The sequence below is a fragment of the Centruroides vittatus genome, unplaced genomic scaffold, assembly GCF_030686945.1.
Source record: "Centruroides vittatus isolate TY-2023 unplaced genomic scaffold, ASM3068694v2 contig_2433, whole genome shotgun sequence".
NCBI lineage: Eukaryota > Metazoa > Arthropoda > Arachnida > Scorpiones > Buthidae > Centruroides > Centruroides vittatus.
The window spans coordinates 134,464-152,244 of NW_027121533.1; the positions used below are offsets into that span (position 1 = coordinate 134,464).

The window sequence follows — 17,781 nt, forward strand, 5'->3', positions numbered from 1 at the left end:
AAACAGGGGTATATTCTATACCATTAAAGGATCGTCGTTTTAATTCAGATCTGGTATACGTTGGTGCAACTATGAGGCATTTAAAGCAGAGGCTTAAGGAGCATAGATACTCCATCAATAAGAGCTTGGATACTACTGTGCTAGCAGCTTTCGCTAAACATCAAGATGTTGACATTCATTGGGACAAAGCGTCTATTATTAAGGCCACGACCAACAAACAAATGCTGAAATATTTAGAAAAACTAGAAATCTACAAAGCCCACGTTAACACCGGTTGTATTAACCATAGAGACGCTGATGCTTTGTCCACGGCTTGGAGATCGTTTTACTGCAGTACATAACATTTTTTCTTGCAATAGACAGGTTTTTGTGGCAATTTTTTATTTGTTTTATTTTTATTTTTATTCTCACTCCGATATGTTGCGCATGCGCAATTTGTTATTTTCTTATCCAGAACGGCATTTTTACTTTGGAATTAATTTGAATTTTAAATATTTGCTTGAGTTCTATTTTTTCTGCATTCTTTTTGTTTTTGAGTTCGCTCTACAGACTGAATTAAAATACAAATGGTAAGTGGTGTTATTTAATTTACCTGCAAGATTGAAAGATGTTTTCAATTCTCAGACATCATTTCTAAATTGATTAATAATGGGGAATAGAAAGACGATTAGACAAGCAATAAATAACTTTATTTAAAACTCAGCAAGGTCTCGGTTAAAGTCGTTAATAGGTTCTTGGAAACTGTGATGCTAAGGGAAACGACATATAACAAAACCAATTATACTGTACACTAAATGATATAATCAAGATATCATTGCATCAAAAAATTATAGAAAACAAAAGGTTTTTCCAATAATTTTTTTTAATTTACTAACATGCATTTATCAAGCTTTGGTCATTTATGTATCAGATCATATCACACATGTAACAATTATTCAAATTAACAAATACATTTGTGGAGAATATATAAACCAACAATAGTCATAAAATAAGGTCAAATAATTATAGAAAAAAATTCCAATGCTCCAAAAAGCATAAGTACTTGATTCTTCATGGAATTGATAAGATTTTAGAATGTTTTATCTTGAATATTTTCCCATATTTCCATGATGGCCACCTTAAGTCATTAACAATGCTAAACTATTGTCCACCACTGTAAACTTTTGTGCAAGAAGCCCCCACAGATTCTCAATTGGATTGAGATCTGGGCTGCACACTGGCCGACTTGGTCCTTTGATTGGTGCCCAGCAAAGACCACCAAAACTTGGATCAAGTTTTGGTGGTCTTTGCTGTATGAATAGGGCTATTATCCTGTTGAAACATCCAATTTTAATTACCAATAATTGGCTCAAATGGCAAAAGATGGTTTTCTAAAGTATCCTGATGGTCCTTTGTTTTTTGTTGGTCAGAAATAAATACTATTTCAGTTTGGTCATTGAAGCCGAATGCACCGCAAACCATCACAGACCCTCCACTAATACACATGACTGGAGAATGATTCTTGCTCTTTTCTTAAATTGTGCCAGTAGTATTGGCAGCTACCAGTCCATCACTGAAAACTGGTTGCCATTCAGTGTCCCATATTTGGTATTTTCAGCCAAATTCCAATTCTGCTCACTTGCACTTCTCTGTAAGCATAGGGACCTTTGTGCGCTTCCAGTAAATGGCAGTTCCATCCTTCTCGAGGGCATTCCAAATGTTTGCCTAGTCTGGATCAAGTCTAAAGTGGCCTTAATTTGAGGACAGTTCATTTGATTAAGTGTGGTCAGGCAAAAAATATGGCTTCGATCTCTCGATGACAGACTTGACAGTTGTTTTGGTTGCCTTTGTTTCTCATAATTCTCCAGTTCCATCACTAGTTTGTGGATTACTTTTAGTGGCCAACCTGTTTCCTTTGATATTTTTTCATATTTCTTCCCATAATTAAAGAATATGACACACTTCCTCCTCGTTGAACTCAGTACCTCAAGGCAAACTGGCTACTCACCAACAGGACAATCAGAACTTGCTTAATGATTTTGAATTTGGCAGTTAATTACTTTTACTTTTGATATGCAGCTTTTTCCATTGGAATTTAAGAAAAAACTCGATATCAAATTTAAAGAGAGTTGTTTTTTCTATAATTATTTGACATGTAAATTCTGATTATTGTTGCATGTCTAAAACAATCTGAATGTAATTGTTGAATGAATTTATAATACTGTAGTGATTGTTTACTAAAAGTTTTATTACAATATATGCAACTGTTTTTAAAATATTAACAATAAACTTTTTTCTGTAATTTTTTGACGCACTTCACTTCAGTTAATATTATTGTAATTGGATTGTGTTTGCAACTTCTAGCATTTATTTCTCATCTTGTAGAATCAACTTTACAGTTTATAATAATGTTACAATTATTGCCATGTAATTCTATGAAAATAATTGTAAATGATTACAGATATACTTGTATCTTTCCTCAACTATGTTACAACAAAACAATGCACGGTGGAATTAGGGCTATAAAAACATGGTCCAAATTCGAATTTTCGAAAGTCTATTTATTTAATTACCATTTGAAAGTCTAAATAGGGAATTTATTCATCAACATATATAATTGGCAGTTGATGTTACATATTTCTCCACAACTACTATCGAAATGGAATTGAGTACCTTACATCTTTGACATCATTTTGATGTAGGTTTTTTTCTATTATGAAATTGTATACCCAATGTATATCAGACTCAAATCTTAGTTTATATTGTATTCTGTGTAATATTTTAATTTATTTGATCTTATGTTAATTATTATAACCAATTCTAGTGCATTTAAATTTGTGTTTAGTACCTTTATGTTCAATGTTCTATGTTGCTTTATAACATAAAAACAGTCCTAGAGAACTGCCTGATATAGTCTTTGAAGATGGTTGAAAACATTAGTTGGTTAAATGAAATTTTACTGGTTTAAGAAAGGTTGTAGCATATATTTGCGTTTAAAAGCTAATATATTGTGAGATTTAACAATAATTAAATTAGAATGTATGAAAATAATTCTAATTTCTGTTGTTATATTATAACTGAACAATTTATTTCTTTACAGAATTAGGAGATAAATCAAAAGAATTTTTGGAGGTAAGGAATATTTTTTGAAGAATTTTTACAAATGATTAACTAGATTAATTTTATACTCTGATGTCTGTCAAACATTTTAAAACCTTACTACATATATAACTTATATTTGGTATTTTTATAAAAAGTATGATCATAAAAATATCGTTAAAGTATCCCTGTTCAATACTGGAGGAATATGTAATACTTAAAATTTCCCTCTCTTTAGATAATTAAAAATAAAATCAATTATTACATGATTGTTTTTATTCTTCCCATCTTGATGACATGAACAGGCTTTTTAATAAATCCATTATAAGTTTGGCTAGATACATTGGGGTACAAAGATGAGGAATGGGGCCAGACCATTTGTAAAAATCTCTGTAGATCTTATTCAGACTTTAACCTAAGTCTTTCATAATAGCGTGCATGCATTTTATCCATCTTTACTATCCAATAGTCTATGTAATGCATAATTAATAAAATAAACTAATGTTTTAATGATAATTTTCAATTAAGCAGAATATTTATTAAAAAATCTTTCAACTATAATCAAATCTAGGCAATTAAACCAACTCTTGATCCGAATCGATGCGAAAGCTGTTACGGAGCCGAGAGGGAAGAAAAGAAGTAAGTGTGTTTTTCTTAATATTTCTTCAGAACTCAATATGAATAAACTGGAAAGAAACAATCGAATAATATATTTCTAAAAAGTAAAAGCAAATTTGCTTGTTCTTTCCTAATTTACATTTTTTTTTTAATTTCAATTTAATTAAATCAAATTTAGACTAGTTAGTTGAAATAATGCAAAAATCTAAATATTAACAAATCATTATTTTAGTTTATTTTTAGGCTGCTGTAAAACATAAATAAATCTTTTAGTACTTTTATTTTAAAAACAATTTTAAAATATATCTTTAATATTTTTTACTTGAGAATATTTCATACAATATATAATCAATGTTCCCGCTAAGCCGCGCGGCTGTGCGGCCGCACACTGCTCAAATTGTTGCCGTGCACGAGAATTTATGTGCCGTGCAGGCGAGCATGCACACTGATTTGAATTGTTGTTTACTTATTTGTCACTCCGTCTCTGAGTTTCCATTTTGAACAGGTTTTAATAATTTTTCTTTTTCTTTACTTTTTGTTTAAAATTTTTAAACTACACTTGATAAATGCCACACAGTTATGTACATTTTTAATGTAAAATCCCTTGTATAACATACATAAGAAAAATTTTATTACTAGTTTTAATCCAAATTAATTTAAAGTGATTCCAATATAAGATTTGAATAAAAAAATTGAGAACTATTCAATTCTAAAACGTTCTCAAATGTGTTTCCTAGAACATTACTAGGTATTTGAGTACTAAAACTTTTCAGATATGATCCTTTTGAACTCATGTTATTGTGTAAGGAACAATCCTATTCAAGAACCAAGAAGTAGCACTCTGCTCACTCTGCCATCAGAAATTTAATCACATTATAGTAATATGGAGAAAAAGTTAGTCTGTGATATGACTTCTAGAGGAATTTTAATTTCTGTAATTACAAACGACGATAATCAGCTTGTTCTTGAATACCGGTACAAATTATTTATTAACTATTTCATACAAGTAAAATTTGCAGCACAGTGTTACCTTATTTATGTTGTTTTCAATGAATTACATTTGTTACTTATTCTCAAGAATTCTCAGAAACTTACTTGATTCTTAAAAGTATTCAATTATCTTTTTTCATCTTCCTTCTGCCAAAGGTTCATATTAACAAAGCTTTTATATCATATGATCTCCATTTTTCTGAAAAGTTTCAAACTTATTTTGGATTATGATTTATTATTCTCTACAGTGATCATTATACTTTACCTGGAGGTAATTTTACTTATTTGTCTGCAATCTTAAGTTTCTGATTAATTTGGGTGAACTCTTTGAACCTAAAAACCTCTTTTGTTTCCACGTTAGACTGGTTTCTGGCTTATAGTAAAATTTAACAGAAAATCACTCCATTTTAAAGTTTTTTTTTTTTTGGTTAAGCAGTTTTCTGTTTTATTTAGGTTTTTGTTTTAGATGATAAAGTTATAAGTTAAAATGTTATTCATTTTGCTTCAGAAAATGTCTTGATGCAAACTATACATCACATAAGATCTGTGCAACTGTGAAAACACCGTCATCTTTGGCATCATGCAACAGCAATGGTTGTGGTTGTTGGCATGACTAAAAAGAACAATGTATAAATGTACCTTAACGAGATATAGTCAATTACCCTCTATGGTTGCTACATCACTACTATTAGTTGTTTCTCTGTAAAAATTTTGTCTCAGATATTTTTGATCGGCCCTCATATTTTATTGAAGAATATGATTAAGAATTTGATCAGATCTGATGCCACTTCTGTATTATTATGGTATTTTCAGAACTTAATATTTATCTTTTCACTCACACCATCAGAATTTTCTTCTTTTGTGTCTTGATGTGAGTTATAGTGAGAAGATATATTTAATTATTGTTTATCGTTTATACTCTATTAATATTAAAACAATTGATTGTTGGATATGCATGTATAGTTATTTGTCTTGAATTAATATAGATCTGAAAGCAAAGATAGAAAGTCCAGGTAGTATAACTGCTAACAAATAAGCAGAGTAGGCAGAAGGAATTGGTTCAAGCCCCATTTGGAGTCAGTATTTTCTTCCAGGCTAGTCTAAATAATTAAATTTATTCAAGTTTAATATTTAATTATTAATATCAATACAAGGTGGTGGACTAACTACTTATCTTTAAGCAAAATTATAAAGTTAGTTAATAAAATTAGCAGCCAAACATAGCCTGACAAATCTTACAATCGGATATTTGGTTAAATATTGGGAAAACTGAAATGATATACGAGTCATTTATTTTGAAAGTGGCCTAAGTCCATCTATCTTTAAATCAAGATATTTAAGGGTTTGTGTTTTAATTAATTTAAAAATATTGGTAACTTATAACATGGTGATATAATGTTTTTGTGTTTCTAAAAGTGTTTAATTTTCTTAACCAATTAGTAATTTAGTATTAATTAGTATTTTTATAATAAACATTATTTAAAAAACAACAAACTTTTCTCAGCCATAAATGGACTTAAACCACTTTCAAAATCACAAAATAATTTTTTTTAATTTTTGAAAAAGCACAAGTCCCTTGAAAAAGATATAACATCCTTAAAATAAATAAAACAATACAATACGTTATGTTATAAATAGAAAATATTCAATTTTATTCACTTTTAGGGAATATTATGTTGAAATTATATATTGTAATTTGTAATTTATTTATCTCCACTTTGCATGTGTGGGAGGGATTTAAAATAATGTGTGCAGATGGTATATAGCAGAGGTGGGCAAGCAAGAGTTCAGTGGGAGCCAAAATGTAGGTTTTGCAAAATGCATAGGAGCCGCAGTTCTGTACCGTTGTGGCGGATAGTATGGTAAGGCAGGGAAGGATAGAGTGTTCCCCCTCCGGGTCAAGAACTTGTTTTACAAGAATAGATTGGAAATGTCAATTTAATTTATTGCACCAACTTGGAAATAAATTACTAAATATTACATATATATAATTACATATTTTCACAAAATTGTGGAAATAAAATTGTAAAAATAATAATAAAAAACAGAAATTAACACTTTCAGCAAGAGCCGCATGCAACTTAAAAAGAGCCACATGCGGCTCTCGGAGTCGCATTTGCCCATGTCTGGTATATAGTGTAATTAATAAGTCTACCATATCTTTGTATTTGGGTGTTGAAATTGGTCTTACATTTTTGTACAGTGGTGTCAATTCAATATTATTAAAGTTTCTCGGTCTCCCCAATTCAGTAGTAAATCCAGAGTTTTAAATTCTGTATCCTCATTAATTGATGTTTTATAGAACGTTTTATATGGTTCAGTTCTCAAAAAACACATCCAACATATTTTTAACCAACTTACTGTTTCTCCATTAGTACTCTTTAACCTTTTAAAACCCACAGCAGATTGGACAACTTTTAACTATATTAAAGCTAATTTTATATTCTCTTTTTTTTGTCCTGCACACATATTGTTGTAAGCTATAATATGTTTTTTATTTCTAAGACTTTTTAGATGTTTCAGAATACATGATGCTACTTCCTGTGCACCTCTGGATGCAACGGTATTATCTCAGAGATACATATATACATTACTGTCATGAAAATTATGAAAACTCAGATTTAAAACATACATACTATGCTTGTAATATGCAACTGAAGTAGTCAACTTTAGGTAAGGCAGTGCTTTTTTGCAAGTCAAAAGAAAAACCAAATAGTCATCTGGATTACATAATGATAGATCTCGGTCTTGTTTAATGATTTTCTAGCCAATTTTGCTCATCTAAAATAAGTATCAAGTTCTTCCATAAGATTTGCCTCCATTTCTTCACCATTATTTTAATGTTTAACATATTGCATTTTTGACATGCATCTTTATGCGGCTGGTGGAAATGTAAATTAAAATCTTCTTTAAAAATTTTTGTATAAGACCACTCATTAACAGCACTTGTTTTATTTTCTTTACATTCAAGCAAGTATAAATTAAACATCTTCTTTATATTCAGATTAGGATTAAGAATTTTCTGTTAGGATACTGGAGGTAGAGAGCAGCACCATTGATGCATTATTGTTGTAAAATTATGTTACATTTTATAGATTTATTATTGTAATTATTAACTAATAAAATTTTACTCCATAATATACTGCATATTAGTCTGAAACCTATCAAAGTGAAATTGGGCCACTTTCAAAATAAATGGCTGATATTAGTTGTTTGTTAAACAATTGTATTTATATTCAACAAGATTTTGAAAAACAAAATGTATAATGTAATTATATCAATAATAGTGTAATGTAAGATTATACATTAAATGTAAATAACAGCTTAGTATACCTAAATATAGTTAAGCATATATTTGTATTTACTATTATTATTAATTTGATACAATATTATAATATGAACATAAAAAAATTATTTGAAATTTTCACTAGATGCTGCAACACCTGTGAAGAAGTAAGAGAAGCATATAGGCTAAAAGGCTGGGCATTTTCTGATGCAGATAATGTAATTCAATGTAAGAGAGAAGGTTGGACAGATCAATTGAAATCTATAGACAAAGAAGGTTGTCAAATATTTGGATATTTAGAAGTAAATAGAGTAAGTTTGCCACTTCTTTTTTCATCTTCCTTAAACCAAGTCATTGTTAAGAAATTATAATTTATCTAAAATTTTAAAATTAGCATTTGAAACATTGTAAAATAAATACACAGGATTCACATTTTATTTACATTTTAGAATTCAAATTGTATCAATTTTAATACATGCATACATATGTAGATACAGCAGACTTCCATTTTTATAACATAATTGGTTCTTAAAAAAGTGTTGTCAAGCATGATATTTTATTTTCCAAAAGGTTATATAAATTAGTGCATAGCTACGTCCCATTAACTCTTCATAAGTTGAGATTATGTTTATGAAAATAAAACCATGTAACAGTACACATTGATGATACAGAAATAGGTCGTAGAATACAGTATTGCATCAAAGCATCTCATAGTCGGCAATGTAAGGTTACATATCTCAATGACTTATGACTATAGTTTGTGGAATATTTTACTGAATTCCAGGGGATGGCAAGTATCCTGTTTGCTCCCCTCTGTGGATACTCGTGACTGTGATGGTAAAATCTGAAACAGTAAAATGAAGCTTTCCATTTGAATAAGCTGTACCAAAACAGGCAATGCTAGCCTTCATCAGTTGTCAAAGTTAAAGACCAAGGTGGTGTTTCGGTCAAAGATGACACAGAATTGTTGTCTAACATCATACAGAGTCTGATGTTTTAATTGGCCCAAAATCCCATTCAAAAGAATATAAAATTTACAATTTTATGCCTGGGGTTTTGGCCACTCAAACCTTGCAGTGATTGTATTCAACGGATCATTAAGAGATGGTAATAAGAATAACATCCAGCTAAAACCCAAAGCCAAATTAGGAAAAATCTGCAATTCCATAAAAGATGAGACTAATGATGCTGAACGAGAAGGAGAAGGACTGTCATTACTGTTTATTTTTCTTATTTATATTTCTCGATTAATTCTGTACTGTCTTCTAATAAACTGTTCTTATTATTATAATTCATTTATATTTTATGGATTTTGGTGTTTTGTTTCATGCAAGGTTGTCTGCAGAAGGACACTGTCAACTAGGCTACTGCTAACTGCTAGGCTAGGCTAGGCTAGGCTAACTGGGCATTGGACGTCTGGGCAACAAAATAAGAGATGAAATGACAAAATACAAAATGTTTTGTTTTCTTTATAAAAAAAATCACCCAGTAAATTTAATTTTAATAATAAACAAGCAATTATTTATTGTGACATTGTCACAATACCAGACTGCAATTTTTAATCATATTTTTATTTATTTAATTTAAAATATATACTCTCCACCTCAAATTAGTAGTATCTTGCCCCTGTACATCATACTTTTCCATTAGCAATGGCGTCGTTCTGGTCATCTATTAACTGCTTTCAGGGAAAAAGTTTTGAATTGAAATAATTTGACTTCCGGTGTGCATTGGATGTTCACATATAATTAATCCTGCCCCTAAGATTTCCATATCTGGTCTCCTCTTTCGTCTATCTGACTCCGTTCTCGAGATTAAGGAAAGACAAATGGATGACATTGGAAATTTATAGGTTACAATTTTTTCAAATTGCAGCCCAATAAAAGTCTATTGGTCTACTACCCAGTAGATTTAAATAATATTTTTTAAGAAACATGTTAAAGAAGTGATTTTGTAATTATTTATTGTTGAAAAAATTAACAAACATTCTTATACAAGTTACATACTATATTTATTTATTTTTACAAGTAAATAGAAAAGTTTCAAAGGACGGTTAATATATACCCTCAAAATTAACAAATATACGTAAAAACAAAGACAACAATTACATAAAATTAAAAATACATTACATTATACATTAAATACAATATAAATTAAAACAAAAAAGTATAAAAGTTCTTTGAAAGAATTTGTTTTCGAAGAACTATTTTTATTTGACGTGCTTTATTAATCGCTTCTCACATAAAATAATTAACAATTCTAGCGTATGTTGTTCCAAAACATTACTTTTTCCTACATTGGAAATATCTCACAACTCATAGTTCAATTAATATCTCATAAATCTTAACCATATTTATATTTAAATGGTATATATACCATATATATATATATATAAATATATATATGATACCAATATTGTATGCTTGCTAAGTGCACAAAAATTTTTAACTTTCTGTCTTCCAGTTAACTGTCACCCACTTGACTATTGCCCAGTTCATTGTCATCCAGTTGAGGAGAGACAAAATATATATAATTTTGACTAACTAACCAACAAATTGATTCATTGTTCAACAAACGTTCCTTAAACATGTTTTTTCTACTTATGCTGTTTTCATCTTCACGAGAACAAATAATAAATATGCATAAGAAAACAATTGGGAACTTCAACTATCCTTGAAATTGTGATCTTCCAAATAATGTAGCACCTGTAAAAGACTTTAAAGAGAACTAAAATGACCATCTCATTGTATACAGACTGTTATTGCTCACTGTAACAGCTATTAAAATAAATTTACTCTTATTAAATAGCTCTGCTTTATAAAATTATTTGAAAAAAAGCAAAAAAGAAAGTACAAAATAAATCTAGGAGGAATGGGTTGCCCCTCTCGAATCATTGAGGCCTGTAGGACCCATCCTGTGGCTATCCTTAATTCTATGCAATGATTATAAAAAGAGATAAAGCAAGCAAAATCATATTCTTAATGACATTTATTTCACAACATATTTTATAACATAATGAAAATACTATAAAATATTATTTTGTATTTGGAATGTTTTAAATTTTAACTTCAAGTTATTTTTTAAAAGTTTTAATAATAAACTTGATTAAAATCTTTCAGGTTGCAGGAAACTTTCATATTGCACCAGGAAGAACATTTTCTCAGCATCACGTGCATGGTGAGTATATTTAAAACTAATAAACTAATTCATAACTTATTATTATAGTATTAAAACTACATTATTCTCTACTAGAAAAAAGTTATCTTAATCTAAAAGTTAATATAATGTTTATATAAGAATAATCTACTTATACTTATCAACAATACATTTAATAAACAAATAAATATTTTTCAATTGACTTTGGTCAGAGCTGTAGTGGAGAGTGTGTCTTGTGGTAACAAATTAGAAAGGCAAAAATTAAACATAAATTAATTAAATACAACAAAAAAATCTCCATTTTGACATTTAAAAAAATGTCTGTGTATAACAGTCTTTTTAGATTAGTTATAAATCATATCTGGATAAGCTGTTTACTACATATACAATATAAATATATTATCAATATAACTAAGAGTGCTTGGTAAATTTAAAATGCTCGAAATTACATATTTGTAGAATGCTACCACTTAAAAACTGGGTATACTTGAATTAAAACCACTAAAAACCTAATATCCAGCAGAGTAAAAGAAATAAGCGCTGACATTTTTGCCCATTTAAAAAAAAAAGGGAGGGAGTTGGTCTAAGATGAACTGTTGACCTTCCTTTTAAGTTGTATGATGGGTGACAAAGATTTATCCACAACAGGCCAAAGTTGTGTGCCAGTTTTCCTGATGATGCGCATTCAACACAGGTGAAAATGTTAGCACTTATTTCTTTTATTATGCTGGATATTAGGTTTTTTAGTGGTTTTAATTTTATACAGGGTGTATCAGTACAGCAGTTACAAACTTTTAGGAGAGATAGAGTACACCTAGACGATGGGAAATCACATAGCAATGCATGGTCAGAAATGCTTTCCTGGCACGGTAGTGACAACGCAAAACACAAGAAAGGAAGGACACAAACAGGGTGAGAAAACATGTTTATTATTCTTAGTACAGCAAAAATGCTGGGACGTCTTTGGCTGGTGTATGTGATAGATGTCGCTACACTGTTGGAGGTGCTGCTTGCTGCGAAGAGTGTTGGTGAACTTTTTTGTGAGCTTATTTTGAATTTTAAAATTATGGAAAATATTGAGTTTTGGATAATGGTGTTTGAGTTGTTGTTAATATTAAGTGGGGTTGAATTAAATCCTGGTCCTGTTGATCGTACTCTGCCTCATTCACAGATTCAATCATCGGTATCTACTGTAAAGTGACGTCGTTCTCCGAGCGAACCTTCTTTGAAGTCAGCGAGACTGGAGGATTTTTTCTCTTTGAAGATAGACTCAAGTATGTCCATTCCTAGGGGGATTATTTCATATTTGGACGACCGATTTGATAAGCTTTTTTTCAACTCTAAACGAGGTTGTTACGAGGATTGACTGGTTGGTTAATTTACATAATGAACACGACCAACAATTAACCCAGTTGGAGGTTAAATTAGAAGAAATTTCCAAACTTAAAGATGACATGCAGCGGAAAAATAGTTTGATCTTGCATTCTATAGACAAGGTGTCAAATGAAATGAGAAAGAAAAATATTTTGATTAAAGGTTTAACTGATGACAGTTCCAATTTGAATAGGAAAGTGCAAAACCTGTTTTATAAACTGATAGGTGAATCAAAATAATTCCAATGGTTAAGATAGTGAAATTTAACCGATCAGATACTGTATTGGTGGAATTAGTCATTTGCAGACAAGCAATTAATTTTTGGTAATGTTAGAAAGATAAAGGCAAATGATGCATTGAAGAATATACAAATATTTGATGATTTATGTTGGCGTTCAAGACTGAGATGGAATAAACGTCAGCCTTTTTTACACGATTATAGGCTGGAAGGCAGGAGAGTTCGACCAATGGCTGATGTTTTGCAGGTTGGTAATGAGAGATATACTTACGACCTAGATAGAGGAGAATTATTAAAACTTTGATGTTTTAGTGGAAAATCGAATGGCAAATTCTCAAAATCTCCATTCTCCAATTCAAGGAAGTGTACAGTTGGATTGAAAGTTTCAACATGGAATTCTCAGGGTACCCTCCTGACTAATCTGAATGATAGTGGTTTTGTTAAACATATTTCTGAAACTGATATTTTGGGACTAACTGAAACTTGGTCTACAGGTCCACTGTGTTCGAGAGTTAAAAGCCTTAACTGTAGATTAAAAAATTTTGAGGTAATGGCTACTAAAAGTTTAGGAAGAGGTAGACCTTCGGGCAGATTACTTCTAGGTATAAACAAAGACCTGGGGGAAGTAAACTTGCTGCTGTCATGGCAACATATAATGGTTATTAGAGTGAAATTTAACCGGAGGCAAAATAAAGGGCTACGAGAAATGATAGTTATATTAGCATATCTTCATATTCCTATCTTTGAAACTTTAATTGCAAAATTGGAAGATTTGATTTCTGATTATACTTCAGATTATGATCTTCTGCTGATGGATGATTTTAATGCATGAATTGGCTTGACTATGGACACTATTTATCGTGGGGATGCGATTTCAAACATCCGATTATCAAATGATAAAATTTGCAATAAAAGAGGAAATTTACTTATTGAACTAGTGAAAACTTATAATTTATACATAATAAATGGTCGATTTATACCCTTTTGAATAATCTGCAGACTTTACTTACACTTCCAAACTGGGTGCTTCAGTAATCGATTTACTGATCTTGAGCTAGAGTCTGGTAGAGAGAATGCATAAGTTTTTTATTTCTGAAGATTATATGTCTGACCATCATTTGGTTATTTCTGAAATCCTGATAGATACTGATGAGGATGGACAAATCCAGTTTATATTCTGAAACAGTTTTGGCCAAATATGTAAATATTGTCTTAAATGATGAAATAGAGGACAGATATTCTGCAATTCTGGATTTGATTAAGTCATCAGCTGAACAATATAGAATGACAACATACCTGGGAACGACAAAATTACCATCTTCACAGAGAGTTCTTTGACAGAGACTGTAGAACAGCAAAGAAAATAAAGTACAGGACGCTGAGGAAATTTCGAAAATCCCGTAATAATGAAGAGTTGATAAAATATTGTGATTCTAAAGCAATCTTTTGTTCATTATGTAAGACTGAAAAGAACCACTGGTCAAATATTAGTAGACAGTTGCAGTCTGCGCGATCTTCTATACAGTTTTGGTCTATTGTTAATAGATTTAATAGGAAAAAGAAATCCGATAATCAAATTCCTCTTCATGGCTGGGAACGTTTCTCAGAATATAACTTTTGCCATCCAAGTTCTGAATCAATTCTTGATTTTGACTGTGATAATGTCTCTCCTATTTTAGATGATCCAATTTCACTCTCTGAGTTAAAAACTTCAATTTGCAAACTTAAAAGAAAATCAGCCCCTGGTATGGATGGAATAAAAAATGAATTTATTATATACCTACCTGATGAAATGTGTTTAGAATTACTCAAACTATTTAACAAGATTAAGGAAACATCAAAATTTCCTGAGCATTGGAAAAATGTGTTGTTGCGAATGATTCACAAGAAAGGAGACAAACTAAATCCTCAAAACTATCGTCCAATAGCATTGTTAAATACCTTTAGAAAGTCGTTCACCGGAATTTTGGCAGATCGGTTGAATCAATGGATAATAGAATTTAATGTTATCTCCCAGTTTCAAGGAGAATTTGTTAGAGGAAGAGGGACCATGTACAACGTCTTTATACTTAATGGTTTAATACAGTATGTCTTGTCGAGAAAAAGACGTAAAATCTATTCGATATTTGTGGATTTGGAAAAGGCTTTTGATAGAATCCATTTTAATATTTTGTGGGAAAAGTTACATTTATTAAGAGTTTCAACTTCATTCATTAAGCTACTTAAAATTTATTTTGAAACACAAGATATCACGTGAGAGGCAATCTGGCAAACACTAAGGGTGTCATTTCCAGTGGTGGGTTGCCTCGGGGAACCTTTAAGCCCCCTGTTTATATTATTTATTAATGATTTACCACAATTGTTTTCTACCTCTGAAACTTCAGGATTTGCTCTTGGAGAATCTGTTGACCTGCATTGCTTAATGTACGCTGATGATGATGTTCTGCTGGCAGATTCAAAAATGGGTTTGCAACAAAAACTTTCTCTGTTAGTTAATTATGCTAAAAGAAATGATCTTATAGTTAACTTACAAAAAACGAAAGGAATGGTTTTTCGCAATGGAGGCAGACTACTTAAATCAGATAAGATATTTGTGAATAATACTGAAATTAGTTTTGTGTCATATTTTAAGTACCTAGGAATACGTTTTTCTTCTTCAGGTGCGTATAATCATCATTTCAATTTAATAGCCAAAGACATACAGAATAAGACAGGCTATATGCTTACTCTACAAAAACGAATGAGGCTAAGTTTTATGAGTAGCTTTAAACTTTTTGACACTTTTATTGGTTCTAAGATGACTTATTTCTGGTCTGGGGACTGAAGTTTCTGTCTAAACTAGAAAAAGTACAGATGAAATATTTTTAGAGATTTTTTAAAATAGAACGTTCAGCTTCAAGCTTTGCAGTTCATCTTAAATTGGGAAGATCTCCATTGGAATTGAAATTTGTCAAGACTATTCTTCTGTTTTGGTCAAAAGTATGGAGTTACCCTCATACAACTTGTGCCAAATTACTTATAATTTTAATTAAATTTGTTTAGTAGCTGTATATATGTTTAATAGGTGGTTGTTTGTATAGGTAGGTATGTTTTGTTAACAACAGTTAAACCTGATATTTTCTTATCAGTTGGCCTGCTTCAGTTAAGAATATTTTTGATAGCTTGGGTTACTTCTTTTTGTTTTCAACTCGATCAGCTTCATTGTAGAGGACTCACTTAAATGCTTTAATTCAAACTAAGTCAGACCAACTGCGGAATCACGATATATCGTCTACTTCAGCTAAACGAGTTAACTTGTTTGAAACGTGCCTGGGTTGGTGTACAAAAAACTACTTAAACTGTGAGACTAATTTTTCCGCGAAAAGCCTCTTTATGCAACTTAGACTTAATAAATTTCGGATTATGTTAAAGGGCTACCAGATAAATATATCAAGAGAAAAGTTTTGTAGTTATTGCGGTAGTAAAGAGGAAGAGAATCTCTTAATACACTTGTTTGGATCTTGTCAAGTGATATATCAACTAAAATGTTTTGTACTAGAAGATTTCAAGTATAATCATTTCGAAAAATGAGGACATGTCAAAAATTACTTTATTGAAGATTTTCTCCTTCTCTAAATCTTTAGAATTTTTGTGATAATTTATTACTATGTTTATTAAATAACATTCTGTAACTAAATTGTTCCTCCACTGTAAGAAATAATTTAAATCAATAAACATTAAATTAAATTAAATTAAATAAACATGTTTTCTCACCCTGTTCGTGTCCTTCCTTTCTTGTGTTTTGTGTCGTCACTACTGCACCAGAAAAGCATTTCCGACCATGCGTTGCTATGCAATTTCCCATCGTCTAGGTGTACTCTATCTCTCCTAAAAGTTTGTAACCGCTTTACTGATACGTCCTGTATATCTGCTGTACATATGGAAAAATAACTATATTAAATTGTAATTTTATGTTATTAATTTAAAATTTTTATTTTTTGCCAGTCCACGATCTGCAACCATTTTCATCACGACAAGTAAGTATTTTATTAATACTATAAAACTTCATATACATTTTACATAGTAATCTTCAAAGGAATATCACACTTTGTTTTATGAAATTTTATTACTTTTAATTTTAAAAAATTCATTTTTTTAAAATCAAATTATCATTTTTCTGCTGTTAGCATTACATAAAATGAATTTCATATTCTTTTCATCTTCAGAAAAACAATCTCTATTTGATCTGGTTGTACCAATACTAAATTTTTAAATAATTAATCTTATTAAGTTTTGTTAACGACTAATTAAAAAACACTACAAATGCCTGAAAATAAGCAATTGCAGATCGATAGATTTGCCATTCCTTATTTGCAGGCATATGCTCTTCTGCATACTCAATGATTTTTTGTTTTAATGTTGTATCGTGATGTTTTAAAGGTATTTAAATGTTAAAAAAGAATTTAAGTTAAATACTTATTACTAGCAAATCGTATTTGAACTGATACGATGGTTCAGAAGTATAACCAAAAGTTCATAACATGCAACATGGTCACCTTCAGATGACTTCTGATTTTGGACTGCAGATGTAAGATGCCATCAATTGTAAGACACATCTCTATTCTGGACAAGGAAAAATGAGTAAAAATGTGCAATTTAGAAACAAAGAAACACAGTAGTAACTGAATAAACAGAAAAATTGTGTATTATATTATTAGTTTTCATACACCTCTCCAAAACCTTGAATGTACACAAATTAAAACTACACACTGTACACACAGTCTTTCAGCAAATAATTTGTATTGGAATCAAATAAAAACGGACATTTTGGCCACTTTTGGGAGCCTGCATCAAGTGTCAATTATTACAGAATGCTACTAGAGATTCTAAATTTAAATTTTTTTTTTTTAAATGAACGTTCATTCATGCCATTTTTTTACATGCATTAATGCACGGTTCAAGACATTGGTGACGGACTTCTTTGACAATAAAATAAGGAAACTGGTGACTCACTATCAAACAAGTGCAAGTTAATGGTGACTATGTGAATGAATAACAAAAA

The 17,781-nt window shown here is 30.4% G+C and overlaps 1 protein-coding gene across 2 annotated transcripts in view; it reads left to right on the plus strand.

Annotated features, from left to right (window-relative positions):
• LOC136971278 (endoplasmic reticulum-Golgi intermediate compartment protein 3) overlaps nucleotides 1–17,781 on the plus strand; it is a 41,708-nt gene that overhangs the window by 16,679 nt on the left and 7,248 nt on the right. For both annotated transcript variants that reach the window (XM_067265737.1, XM_067265738.1), the window contains exons 4-8: nucleotides 3,080–3,111; nucleotides 3,650–3,717; nucleotides 8,118–8,283; nucleotides 11,092–11,149; nucleotides 16,725–16,756. In XM_067265737.1, the coding sequence (XP_067121838.1) occupies nucleotides 3,080–3,111; nucleotides 3,650–3,717; nucleotides 8,118–8,283; nucleotides 11,092–11,149; nucleotides 16,725–16,756 (356 nt within the window). The remainder of the gene's footprint in view (nucleotides 1–3,079; nucleotides 3,112–3,649; nucleotides 3,718–8,117; nucleotides 8,284–11,091; nucleotides 11,150–16,724; nucleotides 16,757–17,781) is intronic.